At 38.7% G+C, this 16,621-nt stretch overlaps 1 protein-coding gene across 1 annotated transcript in view; it reads left to right on the top strand.

Moving 5' to 3' along the window:
- Window positions 1–16,621, top strand: part of kcnq1.2 (potassium voltage-gated channel, KQT-like subfamily, member 1.2) — a 475,366-nt gene that overhangs the window by 32,228 nt on the left and 426,517 nt on the right. The window contains exon 2 of the mRNA XM_058985439.1: window positions 3,030–3,124. Within this exon, the coding sequence (XP_058841422.1) occupies window positions 3,030–3,124 (95 nt within the window). The remainder of the gene's footprint in view (window positions 1–3,029; window positions 3,125–16,621) is intronic.

The following is a 16,621-nucleotide window of genomic DNA, read 5'->3' as shown; positions in this document are numbered from 1 at the left end:
CTGGAATAGAAGGGTTTTGTGTACTATGCTAGGGTGCAGAATGCTAGGGTGGATTCCCCTAGGTTGTTGTACGCCGGACGTTTTAGTTTAGTTCACACACCCTAGTCTCTGTAAGTCGCCTTGGCGTCTGCTAAATAAACAAATAATAATATCCCATACATAATGTTTTGGTAGTCGTCTTCTCTTTCAGGGAACCAGGGTTACGGTAAGTAATCTAACGTTTTGTGTAGTAGTCCTTTCCTTGGAGTGGAAGGGTTTTGTGTAGTAATCCTGTCCTCTCCAAAGGACACTACCCAGGCATGACCCCCTGTTTACTAAGCAGCAGTGCAGATGAACCAGCGACAGGGTCCTCCCTATCACAGATGGGTTCAATCCACCTGACCTAGCTAGGTGGATAAATGGGGACAGCTCAGACTAGAAAAGGCTGCTGGGAAATAGTGCTGGCTGTGCAGTGAGCTGTTGACTGTGTGAGAGTTGCCTATGTGCGTCAACATTTGTTTTGATAAAAGTTTCAGTTGTATTATTGCTGAAGAGTAAAATGTGCGCAGCATACACTAATTGCTGGCATCCAGTCTTACTGAAAAATACCTTTGTTATAAGTTTTTTTTTCTTATACCAGTGACTGGAAGCGCTTGATTAAGATAAATTACCAGGCTTAAACCAGTCTTGTTTAAATTTTCTCATGCCATGTTGTAAGTATATGTCTATGTCCCACTTCGAATGAAATAATTTAAATAAAATAATGTAATAAATGACATGGACTTTCCTGTTTATATACGTTTGCATTTGTTTTCTGTGTGAATGTTACATGTTAAATATGGTTTGTTGAGACCCTTAACAAGCAATCACTTAACTAAGTAATAAGTTAAACGCGATGTTTATATCAATCATGTCCCTGCTGCCACAATAATACATATTACATTTTAATACATTTTTGTGACAGAGAAAGAATGAATCTTGGTTATAAATCTCCCTCCTGACTGACCTGTGAGGGCGCTGTGTAAAGGGAACAGAGTGCCCCAGACTGGTTGGTCGGACAATTCATTCCAGGGAATGGTGGAAGACGGCCATCTAGAAAGGGGGCGGCCAGACTGGGATTATAAATAAACGTATTGTTTGGACCGTGAACTTTGTTGTCTGTCTTCTGTTTCGTAATCACATCACCACTACACCTGCAAACTGCAAACAATTTTGCCACAATTTTTAATACATTTGTGGTGAGTTATAAGCTTAACCCTTTGCGGTCCATTTATTCAGCGCATCTCACACACGTCAGGTCCAATTTATTTTCACATGCACAGTTTATTTTACATGTGCGTTTAAAAGTATTTTTTCACAGAAAAACAGGTTCAAAAGGCACAGCATATCAACAGGACACTCACTACTGCATCTCCAGCCCCGCCCCACCCCTTGTTCGCTGTATTTTTCACATACCCCTTCATAGTCGTGCATACTGATGAATCATCTCCTGATCACTTGTTTTATCACCAAACTCCTCAAAAAAAAAATCTGTGTTTTCTGCTGATTTTTGCTGGGGGGTTTTTTGTCAGTTTCCAGCTCCAAAACGGTTAGAAATTTTTGCTTGACAATTTTCGGGTACAAGGGGACTGGCCCAAAATAGTGCCTTTTTCTGGTTTGGTGAAAAAATATTACTCTGTTCCTGAGTTATAGGAATTTAAAATTTTGCTCAGTACAGCCCTTAGATGTTAGATGTTTGATCTTGAAAAGGGAATTGGGCTCACGACAAAATATCCTTCTTCGTGAGGGTCTAATCTTCTTTCATCAGAAAAAAATCTTTGTTCGCGATGCCGACATTTTGTTTTCAGTTTAAAAATAAAAAAGCCTTGTGCGTACTTTACGTTTTGTGTTTTTTTGTATTTGTAGTATTATTATTTAAAGGTGCTGTCTTTGTTTGAATGTTGTTTTGTTGTTAATTCTTTTACAGCATGGATGGGGTTAAAATCCCCCATCCAGCTAAAACATGTGCATAATGTGACCATCTCCAAATTAATTAAACAATTATCAATTTGGAGATAGTCACATATATATAAAGAGCGGATCAGCCGCTCATCAGAGTTAGTGTTCAGAGGCTATATATATATAGTTTGAGAAAAAGGAAAACTGCTGTGTACCAAAATGATCAATAAGAAAAAAGAGAAAAGGATATTTCAGGTACTTAAAAAGGTAGAATAATTGATTACAAATCAATTACCAGGACGTTTCGGACTACAAGTCCTTCATCGGCTGAATACAAAAAAACAGTGCTTTAAGAAGTTGATAAAAAACAAACAAGTAGTCTTTTAAACAAAATTCCAGAATGTTGATGATGATGATGATGATGATGATGATGATGATGATGACCAAAGTGCCTAGTTTGAAAATAAGTTCACATTCCTTTTGTTTCCTGACAGCATTAGTTCCATAGCATTGAACCATCCCACAAATTGTGATGTCTTCTATAGTGTGGTCATTTCTGTTAAAATGTCTGGTGACAGGAAAGGTAGAGGTGTTAATTCGTATACTTCTCAGATGTTCCACGAAGCGATCAGCCAAGTGTCGTTTTGTTTCACAAATATATAGCTTGTTACATTTGATGCAGCCAATGCAATATACTATTCCTTTACTAATGCAAGTAAAAGTATCATGGATAGTAAATGAGGATTTTGCTCCCTTAACTACTGTGTTGCTGTGAATGTATTTACAAGTTGCACAGCGTAACAAATATATATATATATATATATATATATATATATATATATATATATATATAACTAATCAACTTTTGCTTGAGGAAGATTTTTATACTATGCCATTTATTGAATGGCTGCGTTAATATAGTTTAACCAGTGGGAAAAAGGTTCATTAAGTAATTCATTCTGATCACAATTAATACAATAGAAAAAGTCATAAACCAATTTTCATGTTTGAATATAGTAGATATTAATGACTGTATATCTCAAGTTGGCACATTATTATTATTATTATTATTATTGTGACAGACTAGCCCTGTAAATCCTTGTCATTCGCAGGTTCCTTATGGTGCTCGTCTGCCTAATCTTCAGTGTGCTGTCTACCATAGAACAGTATGCAGAGTTTGCAAGCGGGACCCTCTTTTGGATGGTAAGTGACACAAATATGCACAGTTATTGGGGTGATCATATGAGAGATGAATCCAGGGCTTCTCGACTCTTCCGGACTGACACAATCCTTGTCAGATTACCCATGAGACTATATGAATCAATAAAAAGCTCATTGTTGCTCTTTTATTAAGAGATACTGTATTTTTTTATGATGCAATTATTATTATTGGTTCTTATTGTAGTATTACTCAAATATTGTGTTTTGATTTTTTGATCAGTTTGTGTGAATGTAGTTTGACTGAGTTCAGGAGTAGCTCTTCAGTTCTAGCTGTCTGCCACAAAGCTCAGGCAAATTGTCTTTGTGTTAGTAAGCACCAGCACCATCTAGTGCACAATGTTTTGCAGTCAAAACTAAAGGAAACTTGTTTCTGAAGTGGAAGATCAGTAGATGGCGCCAGTGAGGTAATTCCAAACAGAATGTATTCACCCAGTGCTTTACCCTGCGATTATCAGGAAAAAAATTAGAATTGCCTCTTCAATAAAACACATAGTAAATCACCTGGTGAAGCACGGCCGTGTGATGTGCAGGATGTGCCATACAGTCAGGGGAGCGCAGGTTCATGTTCTGGGTGTGCAAAGTTGCCGGTCTTTGCTGGGGATTCCGGAGGGAATGTTACATTGGATCTGGAGCTCCTGCGGGTTAGGGAGGCAAAACCTGCAGGTACTGTTTGACCCTACTGGCCAGGCGCCTAGTGAGCTAAGGAGAACACCTGAAGGGCTGGCCCTTGTCCTCCAGATTTCCTGGGTGTGAAAAAGGAAATTGGCTTGGTGTGGGATAGGAGGACGCCCACTGAATCCTCAGTTCTCCTTAGCTGTGTGGAGAATTGCTGTGGTGAAGTAACGTAATTGGCAATTTTAAATTGGGGAGAGAATCAGGGTTAAAATAATTGGGCACTCTAAAATGAGTTGCCTGTGCTTTTCTGAAATTAAACAAAAGCTGGTGTCAGGGTTTATTTTTTTTTGTCCATCACTTAAAATATGTTTTTTTGTATTAGTATGTGTTTATTATTACGTGTTTAAGAGCATACTGTAGCTTCAAATGTAATTTTCTAATGTAGTTTGCAGTCATTCTGAGTGGTCATTCTTTCAGTTACAATGTGTTTTTAATTTGTTTTTGATACAGCATATGAAGGGTTGTGACAGGATGGGCGTAGTGTGGTGTAAAATAATAGACTCCAGCCCTCTATTCAATTAAGTGCCTTGGTTTTATTTCTTTTCAATTAGAATACCAAAACGCACTCAAAACAATAGGGAAAATAAACAATAAGGAAGCCGGGGTACACAACAATGTGTAACCCGACAAAATAAAGGGAAACGGGGTTGCAGTCCCAAAATAAACAAACAACAAAAGCAATCCGTCTTCCGTTTTGTAATCCGGGAACGGGGAAAACACGGGGGTAATAAACCCAGCACTTCCGGGTTGTCGCTCCTCCGGCGTGATCCCGGAGCGTCCCGTTAGTGCTCTAAAAAAATACAAGAAGTAGAAGGGTTAGCAAGTAAATGCACAATCGCAAAAACGACCCGTCTTCCAATTCCCTTCCCCTGCTTCTCTGCTAGTTTCTCTTTCTCTCTCTCTCTCTCTCTCTCTCTCTCTCTCTCTCTCTCTCTCTCTCTCTCACGCACTGTACCTTGCCAGAAGGAACAGAACCCCGGGCCACGCCCCCTTTTGTACGCCCCGTCCCGTCCCCATTGGTCAGCGAGGGCAACCGCCGTCAGCCAATGCGTGATTGCCACTGCGCTTCCCGACCGGGTCTGTGACGTTGCGCACCGCGGCTCCGCCTGCTCCTCCTCCCCAGCGCCCTCACCGGTCGGAAGGGAGATCTAAAACAAGAATTCACTCTCTCTTTGTCACAAGGGTGCTTTAGTCTGAGTTCAGGAGCTGCTCTTCAGTTCTAGTTGCCTGTAACTTAGGCTAGATAAACCAAAGTGTCTAAGACATAAGAGCCACACACAGCACTGAGCAAAAGACACTTTGGTTCATCTAGCCTGTGTTACGTATATCTGGGGCAGGTACCCAGACCAGAAGAGCAGCTTCTGAACTCACTCTTATAAACGTTTACCATGGTAAATTTACACACATTTTCCCATGCTTTTCCTATGGTTATATTATTAATTTATCATAGTTTGTCAGGTTTTTAAATATACTTTACCATGCCTCTCTGGGCTTTGCAATGCTTACCTGTGCTTTACCATGACTTCACTATGATTTATTACACTTTTCTATGCTTTTACCGTGGAAAACTTTTATAAGGACAGTCAAATCAACTTAAAGTGAATATTTTATAGGTGTGGAGGTTTAACAAACAGAGCTTACTTTAGTTTTATTTAAATTTGTTATTACTTTGATCAATTTATTTAGGTTTGTATCTGCAATTTTAGCATGAAATCATTTTAAATGTCTCTCCTCTGAAACTGTAAATAAAATATCTCCATGAAACACAGCTGTGAAATGTTTCTTACTCTGACAGAATGTGTTCCTGACCATCGAGATTATTGACAGACAGACAAGCTAATTTCACAGAGCCTGTGTCTAAAATAGCCACTATTTAAATACTAAATCTGTATATAATTGTGACAGGGTAGAAGCCCTGCACATGTAAATAGTGGTTTGTGTATTTTGCATTTAAGTTTGGCAGGGATGGGGTTAATTCCATCCCTGCCAAATACCCATGTGGAATGTGGCTGGGTCTTGATTGAATAATTCCCAGACATATGGTATACAAATGAAGCCTGATCCTTTGTTTGTGGGAGGGATAGGCGTCATTTACACGGGGAACGCGGGGGACATGTCCCCCTCACTTTTTCAATGCTGGGGAAATGTCCCCTTCACATTGCAGGAGTACTAAAATTTTCACGATAATGTGTTGGTATAATCACTAGTCAGTATAGCAGTCAATGGGAAGAAAAATGGGATTGAATCGGGGATCACTGGAGCCGGCTCATGAGATGGTGTTTTACTATGAGGATCTGGTTCAGGCGCCACTGATCCGTAATGTTGATCCAATCGTGGAGCTGCACACACCTAAACTAGGGAAACTGACCAATGAGAAGTTAACATACGTGGCGCGTAGTTTAAAGACCCTGGCTGACCAATTTGTATACAAACTGAGATCACAGTCATGTTGGGAAAATGGCAAACGGATGGACAAAGACAGAGGAGAATGCACTACGTTGATGTATCCAAAACACAGGAACATGGTTTCAGTTTGTAATTCACCATAACTGGTGTTATTTACTAATGTTATCACACTGAGGTTTCTGTCTACTTACAGTTTAACTTCTCATTTTAAATTGAAGCAGTAAACTTAAAACAGCAAAATGACCTTTGTGCAAATAAATATAGACATCAATAACAATTTTTTTACACAATTAGTATACCAAATGAATCACAATATATTACTGATTCTAAATTATTTTTTGTATTTAATTAAATACATCGCACAGACTCTCACATCTCCATTTATCAGTGTTCTAAAAACTCACTCACATTTTACTAAACATTTTAAACTAATACATAAACAAGTACCATAACAAACATTATCATATTCATCATAGTAAAGCTGAGTTCTTACCTGTAAACAGGAACACATTTTGAGTTTGAAACTCATTCTCTGGAGCTTGGTGTTATTTACATTATCGTCGATACACTGCGGTTTGAGGTTCAAGCATATTTTAAGTGGATGGAATAGTTTTAATAGCAAAACATTATTTATCTTAAATATTTCAATTGTGGGGAAACCTCAATGTTTCTAGAAATATATTTCAAGGGTAATTCTCATCCCTCTCATTAAATCTGCATAATGCCACACTCACTCTAGAGCTCACCACTGCCTCATGGTCCAGTTGTAAGGGATCTGATCCCGGATCCAAGCTCTGATCTGAGCTTCATGGCTTCATAATTTCATGACTGCTTGGGTGTGAGTTCTCTTTTGTTTGTATTATTGATTTATTTGTTTAACCTTTTTATTTGTGTTTAATAAAAGTGTGTTTTGATGTTTAAACCATAGAGCTCTCTGAATCTCCCTCTTGCTGGTAACCAGCCTTGCCAGCGATGCTAACCTTTTTCAATAATATTTATTTGAACTTTTAATTGTTTAGGATGTGCAAATAATTAATTTGACGATGACACCTGCTGGAACTTCTTGAATAAATGTTAACAAATGCTAATAAAATTAATTTTAATTACAAAAATATAGGAACTGTGGACCTCATTTATGAAAGGGCGCAAATGTTGTGGTGCGCGATAAATAAAATTAGTGTGCACGTTCATGATTTCTGTATTTACTATTGCAATTTTTATTCATTATTGCGTGAAATAGTGGGCATATTATGGCGCACACTGATTTTATTGTGCCACACTATGGTAATCAGAATGAATATGTGATTTGTATAGTAATGCATGATAATGTATTTAAATGAGGCACCCCGCTCTGAAGAGCTTTATTCACACTGTATTTACTAAAGGGCAATAACTGTAGTGTGCACATTAAAGTGAGTGATAGTTAGTTTGTTTTGAAACCAGGCTTTAACCACTGATAGGCGCTCTATTTAAACCTCTTTTTCTGGGCTGAAAACTAGTAATGTGCATTTTGATTCTTTTTACTGACTCAATTAGTATAATTCGTTTGATTCATTCAGTTTATTGAATCAATTCAACAGATTTGTTCATTTAATTCATTGATACGGTGGAAGGTGCCCACTTGAAGACCCCAGAGATGTACCCTACTTGGCTCAATCCAGATGGTTGTCATGCTGATGCGCTGGGGAGACCGCACTGTGGTTGATCCCTGCAGCCAGCATCACAGCCGTTGTGTGTGCTGATGCGCTGGGGAGGCAAAATAAGCTGATTCCTGGAGCCAGCATTACATTTCAGCCGTCAACACCAGGCAGAAGGATATCTACATCATCATATGGAAGGAAACGCAAATGGATGGAGACGCAGATGGATCACATTAGTTTACTGTAAAGCTACGTCTTAGTTGGTGCTTATCTTGGCGAGAGCCGAGTTCAAATCAGCATGAAGCTTTAACATCTACTCTCGTGTAATGGAAATCAAAATAAATACATCTTGCTGAATTACTTGGTTATGAAAATGTGTTTGAATGGAAAAAGTCCTGAAATGATAATTGATTGTCTAGGCCAGGGGTGTCAAACTCATCTGGCAGAAGGGCCATTTAAGTTAAGACTGTTCACTTGGTGGGCCGCACCGTAAAAAAAGGTATACATTGTAATGTACCTGAAAATGTCTATAGAAATTGTATGTAGGCCAATATACTCAATTATAAAATGGGTCTTTTGAATACTGATTTTGCCACTTGACATAACGCACCAGGAATATATCCCTCACCACGTCGTGCCTTATTGCTTATATATATTACATTACACAAAACACATTACACCCACTGCACGCTTCCTAGTCATCAATAAGTATGCAGGCATGGTTTCAATCAATAAATCAACATATTACTTAATTATTATTATTTGTTTATTTAGCAGACGCCTTTATCCAAGGCGACTTACAGAGACTAGGATGTGTGAACTATGCATCAGCTGCAGAGTCACTTACAACTACGTCTCACCCGAAAGATGGAGCACAAGGAGGTTAAGTGATTTGCTCAGGGTCACACAATGAGTCAGTGGCTGAGGTGGGATTTGAACCGGGGACCTTCTGGTTACCAGCCCTTTTCTTTAACCACTGGACCACACAGCCTCCTACATAATGAAGAGAATTGAGGCTACATCTCATCAATCAATATTTCTCGAGTAAGCAGAACAAAAAAATATGCCATTGCACAACACTACTGTATATGCATTAAAGGAGAAAGAAAAAATAATATGACATTATCGTGGACATTAAATTATCGCTTACAATACATGTAGTGTGCACGGTATGGTATGTAAATTAGCCAAATAGTGTACACATAAATGAATGCGTTCTCTATTAGTAAATGAGGCAGTACATTTAGATTTATCGTGCATGTTAGGCTCACTATTGTACATGCACGCTAATTCTAAATTTACTGCTCTTTAGTAAATTATTATTATTATTATTATTTATTTCTTAGCAGACGCCCTTATCCAGGGCGACTTACAATTGTTACAAGATATCACATTATACATTATTTCACATTATACAGATATCTCATTATTTTACATACAATTACCCATTTATACAGTTGGGTTTTTACTGGAGCAATCTAGGTAAAGTACCTTGCTCAAGGGTACAACAGCAGTGTCCCTCACTGAGGATTGAACCCACAACCCTCCGGGCAAGAGTCCAGAGCCCTAACCACTACTCCACAATGAGGCCCTATATCTAATTATTTGTATCTCCATAAATCTACCTTAATACCAGAATGACTATGAAAAGGAACTTTGCATAAAGTCAAAATTGGAATCTTGCTGCGAGCCTTTCAACAGAAGGAATAATGTGTCTTTGTGATACGAGGTTCTATCATTTTTCTTCATTAATTTGTAGTACTATACATGTACAGACTAGTCATATAGCACAAATTAAACATATTTAAATATGATTCTGCCATACTGGTATATAATGTTGCAGAGCCATGACTCAAATGTTGTGATGTATTAGCGATCAACACTTACATTTATTACATTAGCATGTTTGGTAATCTTTAGAATGTAAAAAAAAACATGTCAAATATTTAACTTTGCAACTGTAATGACATGGTTATAAGTGATTTTCGTGTGGACTGCTTGGCATCCGTTGATTCACAGATTCCCAAATAAACTGGAAAATCAACATGATCTGCTTTCTAAAAATAATAATAAATGCACCATATCAAACCACAGCAAAGAACAAACGCACCATATCAAACCACAGCAATTAATAACAAACGCACCATATCAAACCACAGCAAAGAACAAACGCACCATATCAAACCACAGCAATTCATAACAAGTGCACCATATCAAACCACAGCAATTAATAACAAATGCACCATATCAAACCACAGCAATTCATAACAAACGCACCATATCAAACCACAGCAATTAATAACAAATGCACCATATCAAACCACAGCAATTCATAACAAATGCACCATATCAAACCACAGCAATTCATAACAAATGCACCATATCAAACCACAGCAATTAATAACAAATGCACCATATCAAACCACAGCAAAGAACAAACGCACCATAAAAAACCACAGCAATTCATAACAAATGCACCATATCAAACCACAGCAATTCATAACAAATGCACCATATCAAACCACAGCAATTAATAACAAATGCACCATATCAAACCACAGCAAAGAACAAACGCACCATATCAAACCACAGCAATTCATAACAAGTGCACCATATCAAACCACAGCAATTAATAACAAATGCACCATATCAAACCACAGCAATTAATAACAAATGCACCATATCAAACCACAGCAAAGAACAAACGCACCATAAAAAACCACAGCAATTCATAACAAATGCACCATATCAAACCACAGCAATTCATAACAAACGCACCATATCAAACCACAGCAATTCATAACAAATGCACCATATCAAACCACAGCAAAGAACAAACGCACCATATCAAACCACAGCAATTCATAACAAGTGCACCATATCAAACCACAGCAATTCATAACAAATGCACCATATCAAACCACAGCAATTCATAACAAACGCACCATATCAAACCACAGCAAAGAACAAACGCACCATATCAAACCACAGCAATTCATAACAAATGCACCATATCAAACCACAGCAAAGAACAAACGCACCATATCAAACCACAGCAATTCATAACAAGTGCACCATATCAAACCACAGCAATTCATAACAAACGCACCATATCAAACCACAGCAATTCATAACAAACGCACCATATCAAACCACAGCAATTCATAACAAACGCACCATATCAAACCACAGCAATTCATAACAAATGCACCATATCAAACCACAGCAATTCATAACAAACGCACCATATCAAACCACAGCAATTCATAACAAACGCACCATATCAAACCACAGCAATTCATAACAAACGCACCATATCAAACCACAGCAATTCATAACAAACGCACCATATCAAACCACAGCAAAGAACAAACGCACCATATCAAACCACAGCAATTCATAACAAATGCAAAGTTTATTTATTTTAAGTATATTATACACTGACAAGTGATGCAAATATTTTAAACCATATTTAAACATGTTTTATTTTTGCATAGCATACAAAGTAAAGTGCCTAGGAGAGGGCTATGTGAAAAATAAGAGAGAGGGAAATGAGGGGTAAGATGGGTGTAGGACGGCCATGTTTAAACATCCACACAGTATCGGGGAGCCTGAAAAGCTTTTGAGATGCCACTGCAAGGCAGGTCACATGTGCTGCAGATCTATGCATAGTGGCGCATAGGCAAAAAGAGCCCCACAATGCAGTGGCTATTTCTGACAGAGGTTACTGTTACGTGACTGAAGGGGGCACCGTGGCTCTGCTTGAGGTCAGGAAAACATTACGTCACAGTAAGAAACGTTGTTTGATGGGGATATTTTGTTTACAATTTCTGAGGAGAGATGCTTAAAATCATTTTAAAATTGCAGACACGAGCCTAAAGAAATTAAATAAAAAATATATCCACTTGCAGACTTATGGGGGAAAATGAGCAGCATTTGAGTAATTTTGCTGAAATACCACACAAGCCCACTGGAAGGTGATATTTCACCTTTGATGAAATTACAGGGTACGTTTTTAAATGTGTACAGTCAAACACGTTTGTATTTGTATTTGTATTAGCAAAACTTGAATGTCTTCTTGGCAAATTCTAAAAGGAACACTTTTAAAATAAACAAATCATTACACTGACCACTTCTTATTTAAACATTTAGATTTTTAGCTTGATTCAAGCTTCCAGGCTTGAATAGTTGAGGCAATATTTTTGTTGTCATTTTTGGCTTTTTAAAACTGATTATGGTATTGTTTTTTTTAAAGTGACGATTGTATTAGAAAAGGAAACATGGACTATTTATAACTTGAGAAATATGACTCGCGCCTCAAGATGCTAAAATATAGTGGAAACTATTCTGTTCCACATAACAACTAAATTAACTATCAAGGATGTTTACCTAATCCGAAAATACAAGAACCATCCTGGGTTTGTCAGAAAATGGGTTGCCAGGAAATGAGCACCTGAGCACACCGAGTCAGCGTGGACATGACATGCAGATATGGCTGCTAGGTACACTTTCAGCGTAGAGGGGGATTTAACCACCTCCATCAGTTCTTGCAGGAATTGTAAAATAATTGTTATAGAGCAAGAGATTAGGGTCGTGACCTCTGGTCAGACACTAATCTTGAAAATATCTCCATTTGTAGGCGTACAACTATCCTTGTGGAGGAGGCCCTAGCGTTCTGCAGTGTACTAACGACCGCGTCTTAGTAAACAGTTGTAGCAACACATGGGAACATGTAACACAATAAAATAAAAAGGTCCTTATGGAGAAAAAAACACACACAACAGCAGATGCTGCAGAGTTAGAAAGCAGACTACAATCTCAAGCGATGCAGGCTGTAGAAAAGAGAGAAAAGATTTAACAAAACGCAGTTGCGCAGTGTTTATAGCTCAGTTCACAGAAGCAGAGTTTCTGATTCCTGGGAAGTGGCAAGCCGGCTTCCAGCAATATAAAATATTGCAGGGGAACTCCAGAAAAACTTGAGTGAGAGCTCTTTCACACAGACTGAATCACAGCAACTGGAGAGGTTAGTATACCTACCTTACCTTACCGCAGTGAGAAGCAAAAGAGGAAGTGAGCTCCGTGGAGTGACTGTTTGTTTCCCCGGGAGGCGCCCGAGGACGTCACTCCCCAGAGGGGCCTATCAGCAGCTCTGACATAAAATGCTCAGTGAATACCTGACCTGTGGCAGGCCTATCCCAAAAGTATTGTTGGTGGTTGTCTTCAAATTGAAAGGGAACAGTATTTCCTGGGCATTGTCCCTTGTAGCTTTTTCAGAGCATGACTGGGAGGTTTATTATTATTATGTTCATTACTAGTGTGTGTAGATATATTCTCTAGCTACTGTTGATTTTAATCTTTCAGGCATGCGGTAAGGGTGCAGTCTGATAGGACTATGTCCTTCTGTGTCAATCACATGTTGAACAACCTCTGTTTTTCGGGGCAAACTATTGAAAACCTTCAGGTTCTTACTGAGCAGAGTATCAAGATCAATATTCTGAACAGGGATTAAATCACCCTCTCTTGGAACATCCCTCTGCGTCTCAGAAGCAGTTAACCGGTCATAGCTGTTAGCGCAATTTCATAGTCCACAGACCCCACCTGTTTTACAGTGTATAGACCTGTCCACCTAGCCAACAATTTGTTCTCAGTAGTGGGTAACAATAACAGGACCTTTCTGTCAACCTTTAGTTGTCTTTGCCAAAAAGGTTCAGGGACCAACAGCTGCTTTTCCTATCTCTTGCCGCACCAATTCAATGTGCTTCAGATGACTGCTCCAGTCTGGACTATAAATTATTACATCGTCCAGATAGGCAGCAGCGTAACCCAAGTGTTTTCATAATAACCTATACATGAGGCGCTGAAATGTTGCAGGCGCTCCATGCAAACCAAAGGGCACTGTCCTGAACTGGGATAACCCCTGATTAGTGGAAAAGGCAGTCTTGCACCTTGACTCTGGCTCCAGGGGATCTGCCAATAACCTTTTGTCAAGTCCAATGTGGTTATGAATTTAGCATTGCCTAGTAGATCCAAAAGCTCATCAGCCCTTGGCATAGGGTAAGTATCAAAGTTGGATACTGAATTTACCTTGCGAAAATCAGTGCAAAAAACACATTTTCCCATCTTTCTTGGTCATAGTGTTTTTAACATCACCCAAGCCTTGATCCCTGACACCATGTGTCACCGGCCGTGACTGGGTTAGGCTTGCACGAAGGATGACCAAACACAGCAGTATCTTTAGAATGTGAAAAAACGATTTATTATTTTTACAGAATAAAACAAAACAACAAATAAAATGAAATTACCCAGTTAACAGGAAGACATTTTGTCCAGTGGTTCCCCTCAGATGCCAACTTGTCGCCACCATTTTGAAAATGTCCTCTCCTCTTATAGGGAGCAATCCTTCCCATAATGCACTATGTCTTAAAGGGATGATCCCTTGTTTAATTTTTTGTCCCCTGACAAACCCCTTTAAAACCTTTGTTGGTCTGCCATTTTGAAGGGCTGGAGACAAAGACCAAACCAAACACACAACAAAATGTCAAGTTTTTTTCAAAACACAAAGATGCTGCAGCAATTAGAGAAAAGAAGCTAAGTAAAGGTAAATAACCCTTTTATTCACCTTTCATATCACATTCACTCGCACACTTTTACCAAGAAAATAAAGAACAAAAAGATCCCAGAGGAAGAGAGAATATTTCCACACACACTAGTAATGAACACAATAGTAATAATAAACCTCCCTGTCACATGGAGCAATAATACTGAGATCAGCTGTTTCACACAACTCATTTGGAGTCTGATTCCTTTGCTGTTTTTGGTCTCTGCACTGTGAAATCACCTGGGGAATTAAATACTATAATGTAGCTAATGGGTTAAGTGCTGGTTTTAAAAGATGCAGTTTTAGAAATGTATACAGAGAACATGAAAAAACTGGCTACACATGTGGGCACAGTGCCTTTCACTGCAGCACAGTCAGGCTTACAAGCTTAAACTGTGAGTTCCTGAGGCGGCAAGCCAAACCCTAGTAGGAGGGCACTGTCTTTGCACAAGCAGCCCCTCTTTAAACAGAGACAGCTGGAAGCATTCCATATGAGCTTTAAAGCACCTAGGAATGTTATTAAACATAAAGGGTATCCTGAAAACAGTATTTGAGTGCTACAATACAATAGTACAGCGCAGAGCAACCAGACGAATTCCAGTGCAAAGGACTGAGCTATGAAGGCTCAGGACACTGGATCTTTTCAGCATAGATTAAAGAGGATGGGGGGCTAGATTAAAGTATTATAATCTTAAAAGGACAACGTTACCCCCTAGCTTACTTTAAACACAGCTCAGCAACCAGGACATAGCTAATGACCTGCAGTCAAATAGGTGTGTTTTAAATACAGTACTAGTAGGCGACAATTTTATAAAAGTAAAACACTAAAAAAATGTCACACAAGCACAAGTGTGATCTTCAGAAAATGCATAATTGGTGGGAGCTAAATAACTTCTTTAATCTAAATTATATTCCTCAATTTATTAATGATCCGTACTATCCTTTATAAAAGTTTACCACAGTATTTTTGTACCTTTACCATGCTTTTCCCATCTTTATACTATGCATTCACCATAGTTACCCTGGTTTGCCATGTTTTTTTAATATGCTTTACCATAGCTCTCTGTGCTTTACAATGCTTAACTATGTTTTAACAAATTTCACTTTGTCCTCTAATCCGCGGCTGCCACATCGATTCCCTTCTGGGTCGATGATTTAGTGTACCGTAGCTCCGCCTCCTTTCTAGGTGGCCGACTTCCGCCTAATCCTGGGAATGAATTGTCTGACCATCCAGTCCAGGGCACTCTGTTCCCTTTACACAGCGCCCTCACAGGTCGGGAGGGAGATTTATCACCAAGAATCATTCTGTCTCTGTCACAGGGATGCACAGTGGCTATATATATAATAGGCAGCAACAGTTTGGGAGAATATTATTGTGTTCACTAGCTTGTAATTACTATACTTTGAATGTATTCTGAGCATTTCAGTTTTCATGACGCTCCAATTGTGTTTTCCCTGATCTGGAAACTTTATTAAAATGCTTGTGAGGTATAATTGTATTTGGACACAATCTAAAAACATCAGTAAGGGATGCTTTCATTTAGCTTGGGTGGTCTGCTTGCTAATACATAATTGCATGTATGTTATAGGTATGAAACCAAAATACGTAAATAAAAAGTTTATGCATGTTTGTGATATTAATAAATATTGCAAATGTTGACATCTAGAACAGGTTTTCTAATAAAGGGGATCTTTAAGGCTGGTTCACACGTGGCATACGATTCAGACGGACGCTACGAACGCATCACCTTGCGTTCAAATCGTAGACGGTGTGGACGAGTTGGTAGATTTCAACTTCTCAGCGTCAAGTTGGTGACGTCACTTGCGTTCAACCAATCACGTGCCTTTCTCTTTCCTTTCGAATTTTACAAGTAAAGCACAATTTACCGTTTATTATTTGAAATAAATCCAGACACTCTTTAAACTTCTACTGCAGTTCCTGTGTGGTCTTGTGTAGTTGTGAGGTGTTTGTGAGGTTTAGAATGCACCTTGACACCATCGAGAAACACATTCACCTTGACACCATCGAGAAACACATACAAACACATACACATTGACACCATCGAGAAACACATTCACCTTGACACCATCGAGAAACACATACACCTTGACACCATCGAGAAACACATTCACCTTGACACCATCGAGAAACACATACACACAC

The sequence above is a fragment of the Acipenser ruthenus genome, chromosome 14 (genome assembly GCF_902713425.1).
Source record: "Acipenser ruthenus chromosome 14, fAciRut3.2 maternal haplotype, whole genome shotgun sequence".
Lineage (NCBI taxonomy): Eukaryota > Metazoa > Chordata > Actinopteri > Acipenseriformes > Acipenseridae > Acipenser > Acipenser ruthenus.
The sequence above is the reverse complement of the archived record's forward strand: the minus strand, read 5'-3'. Positions and strand labels throughout refer to the sequence as shown.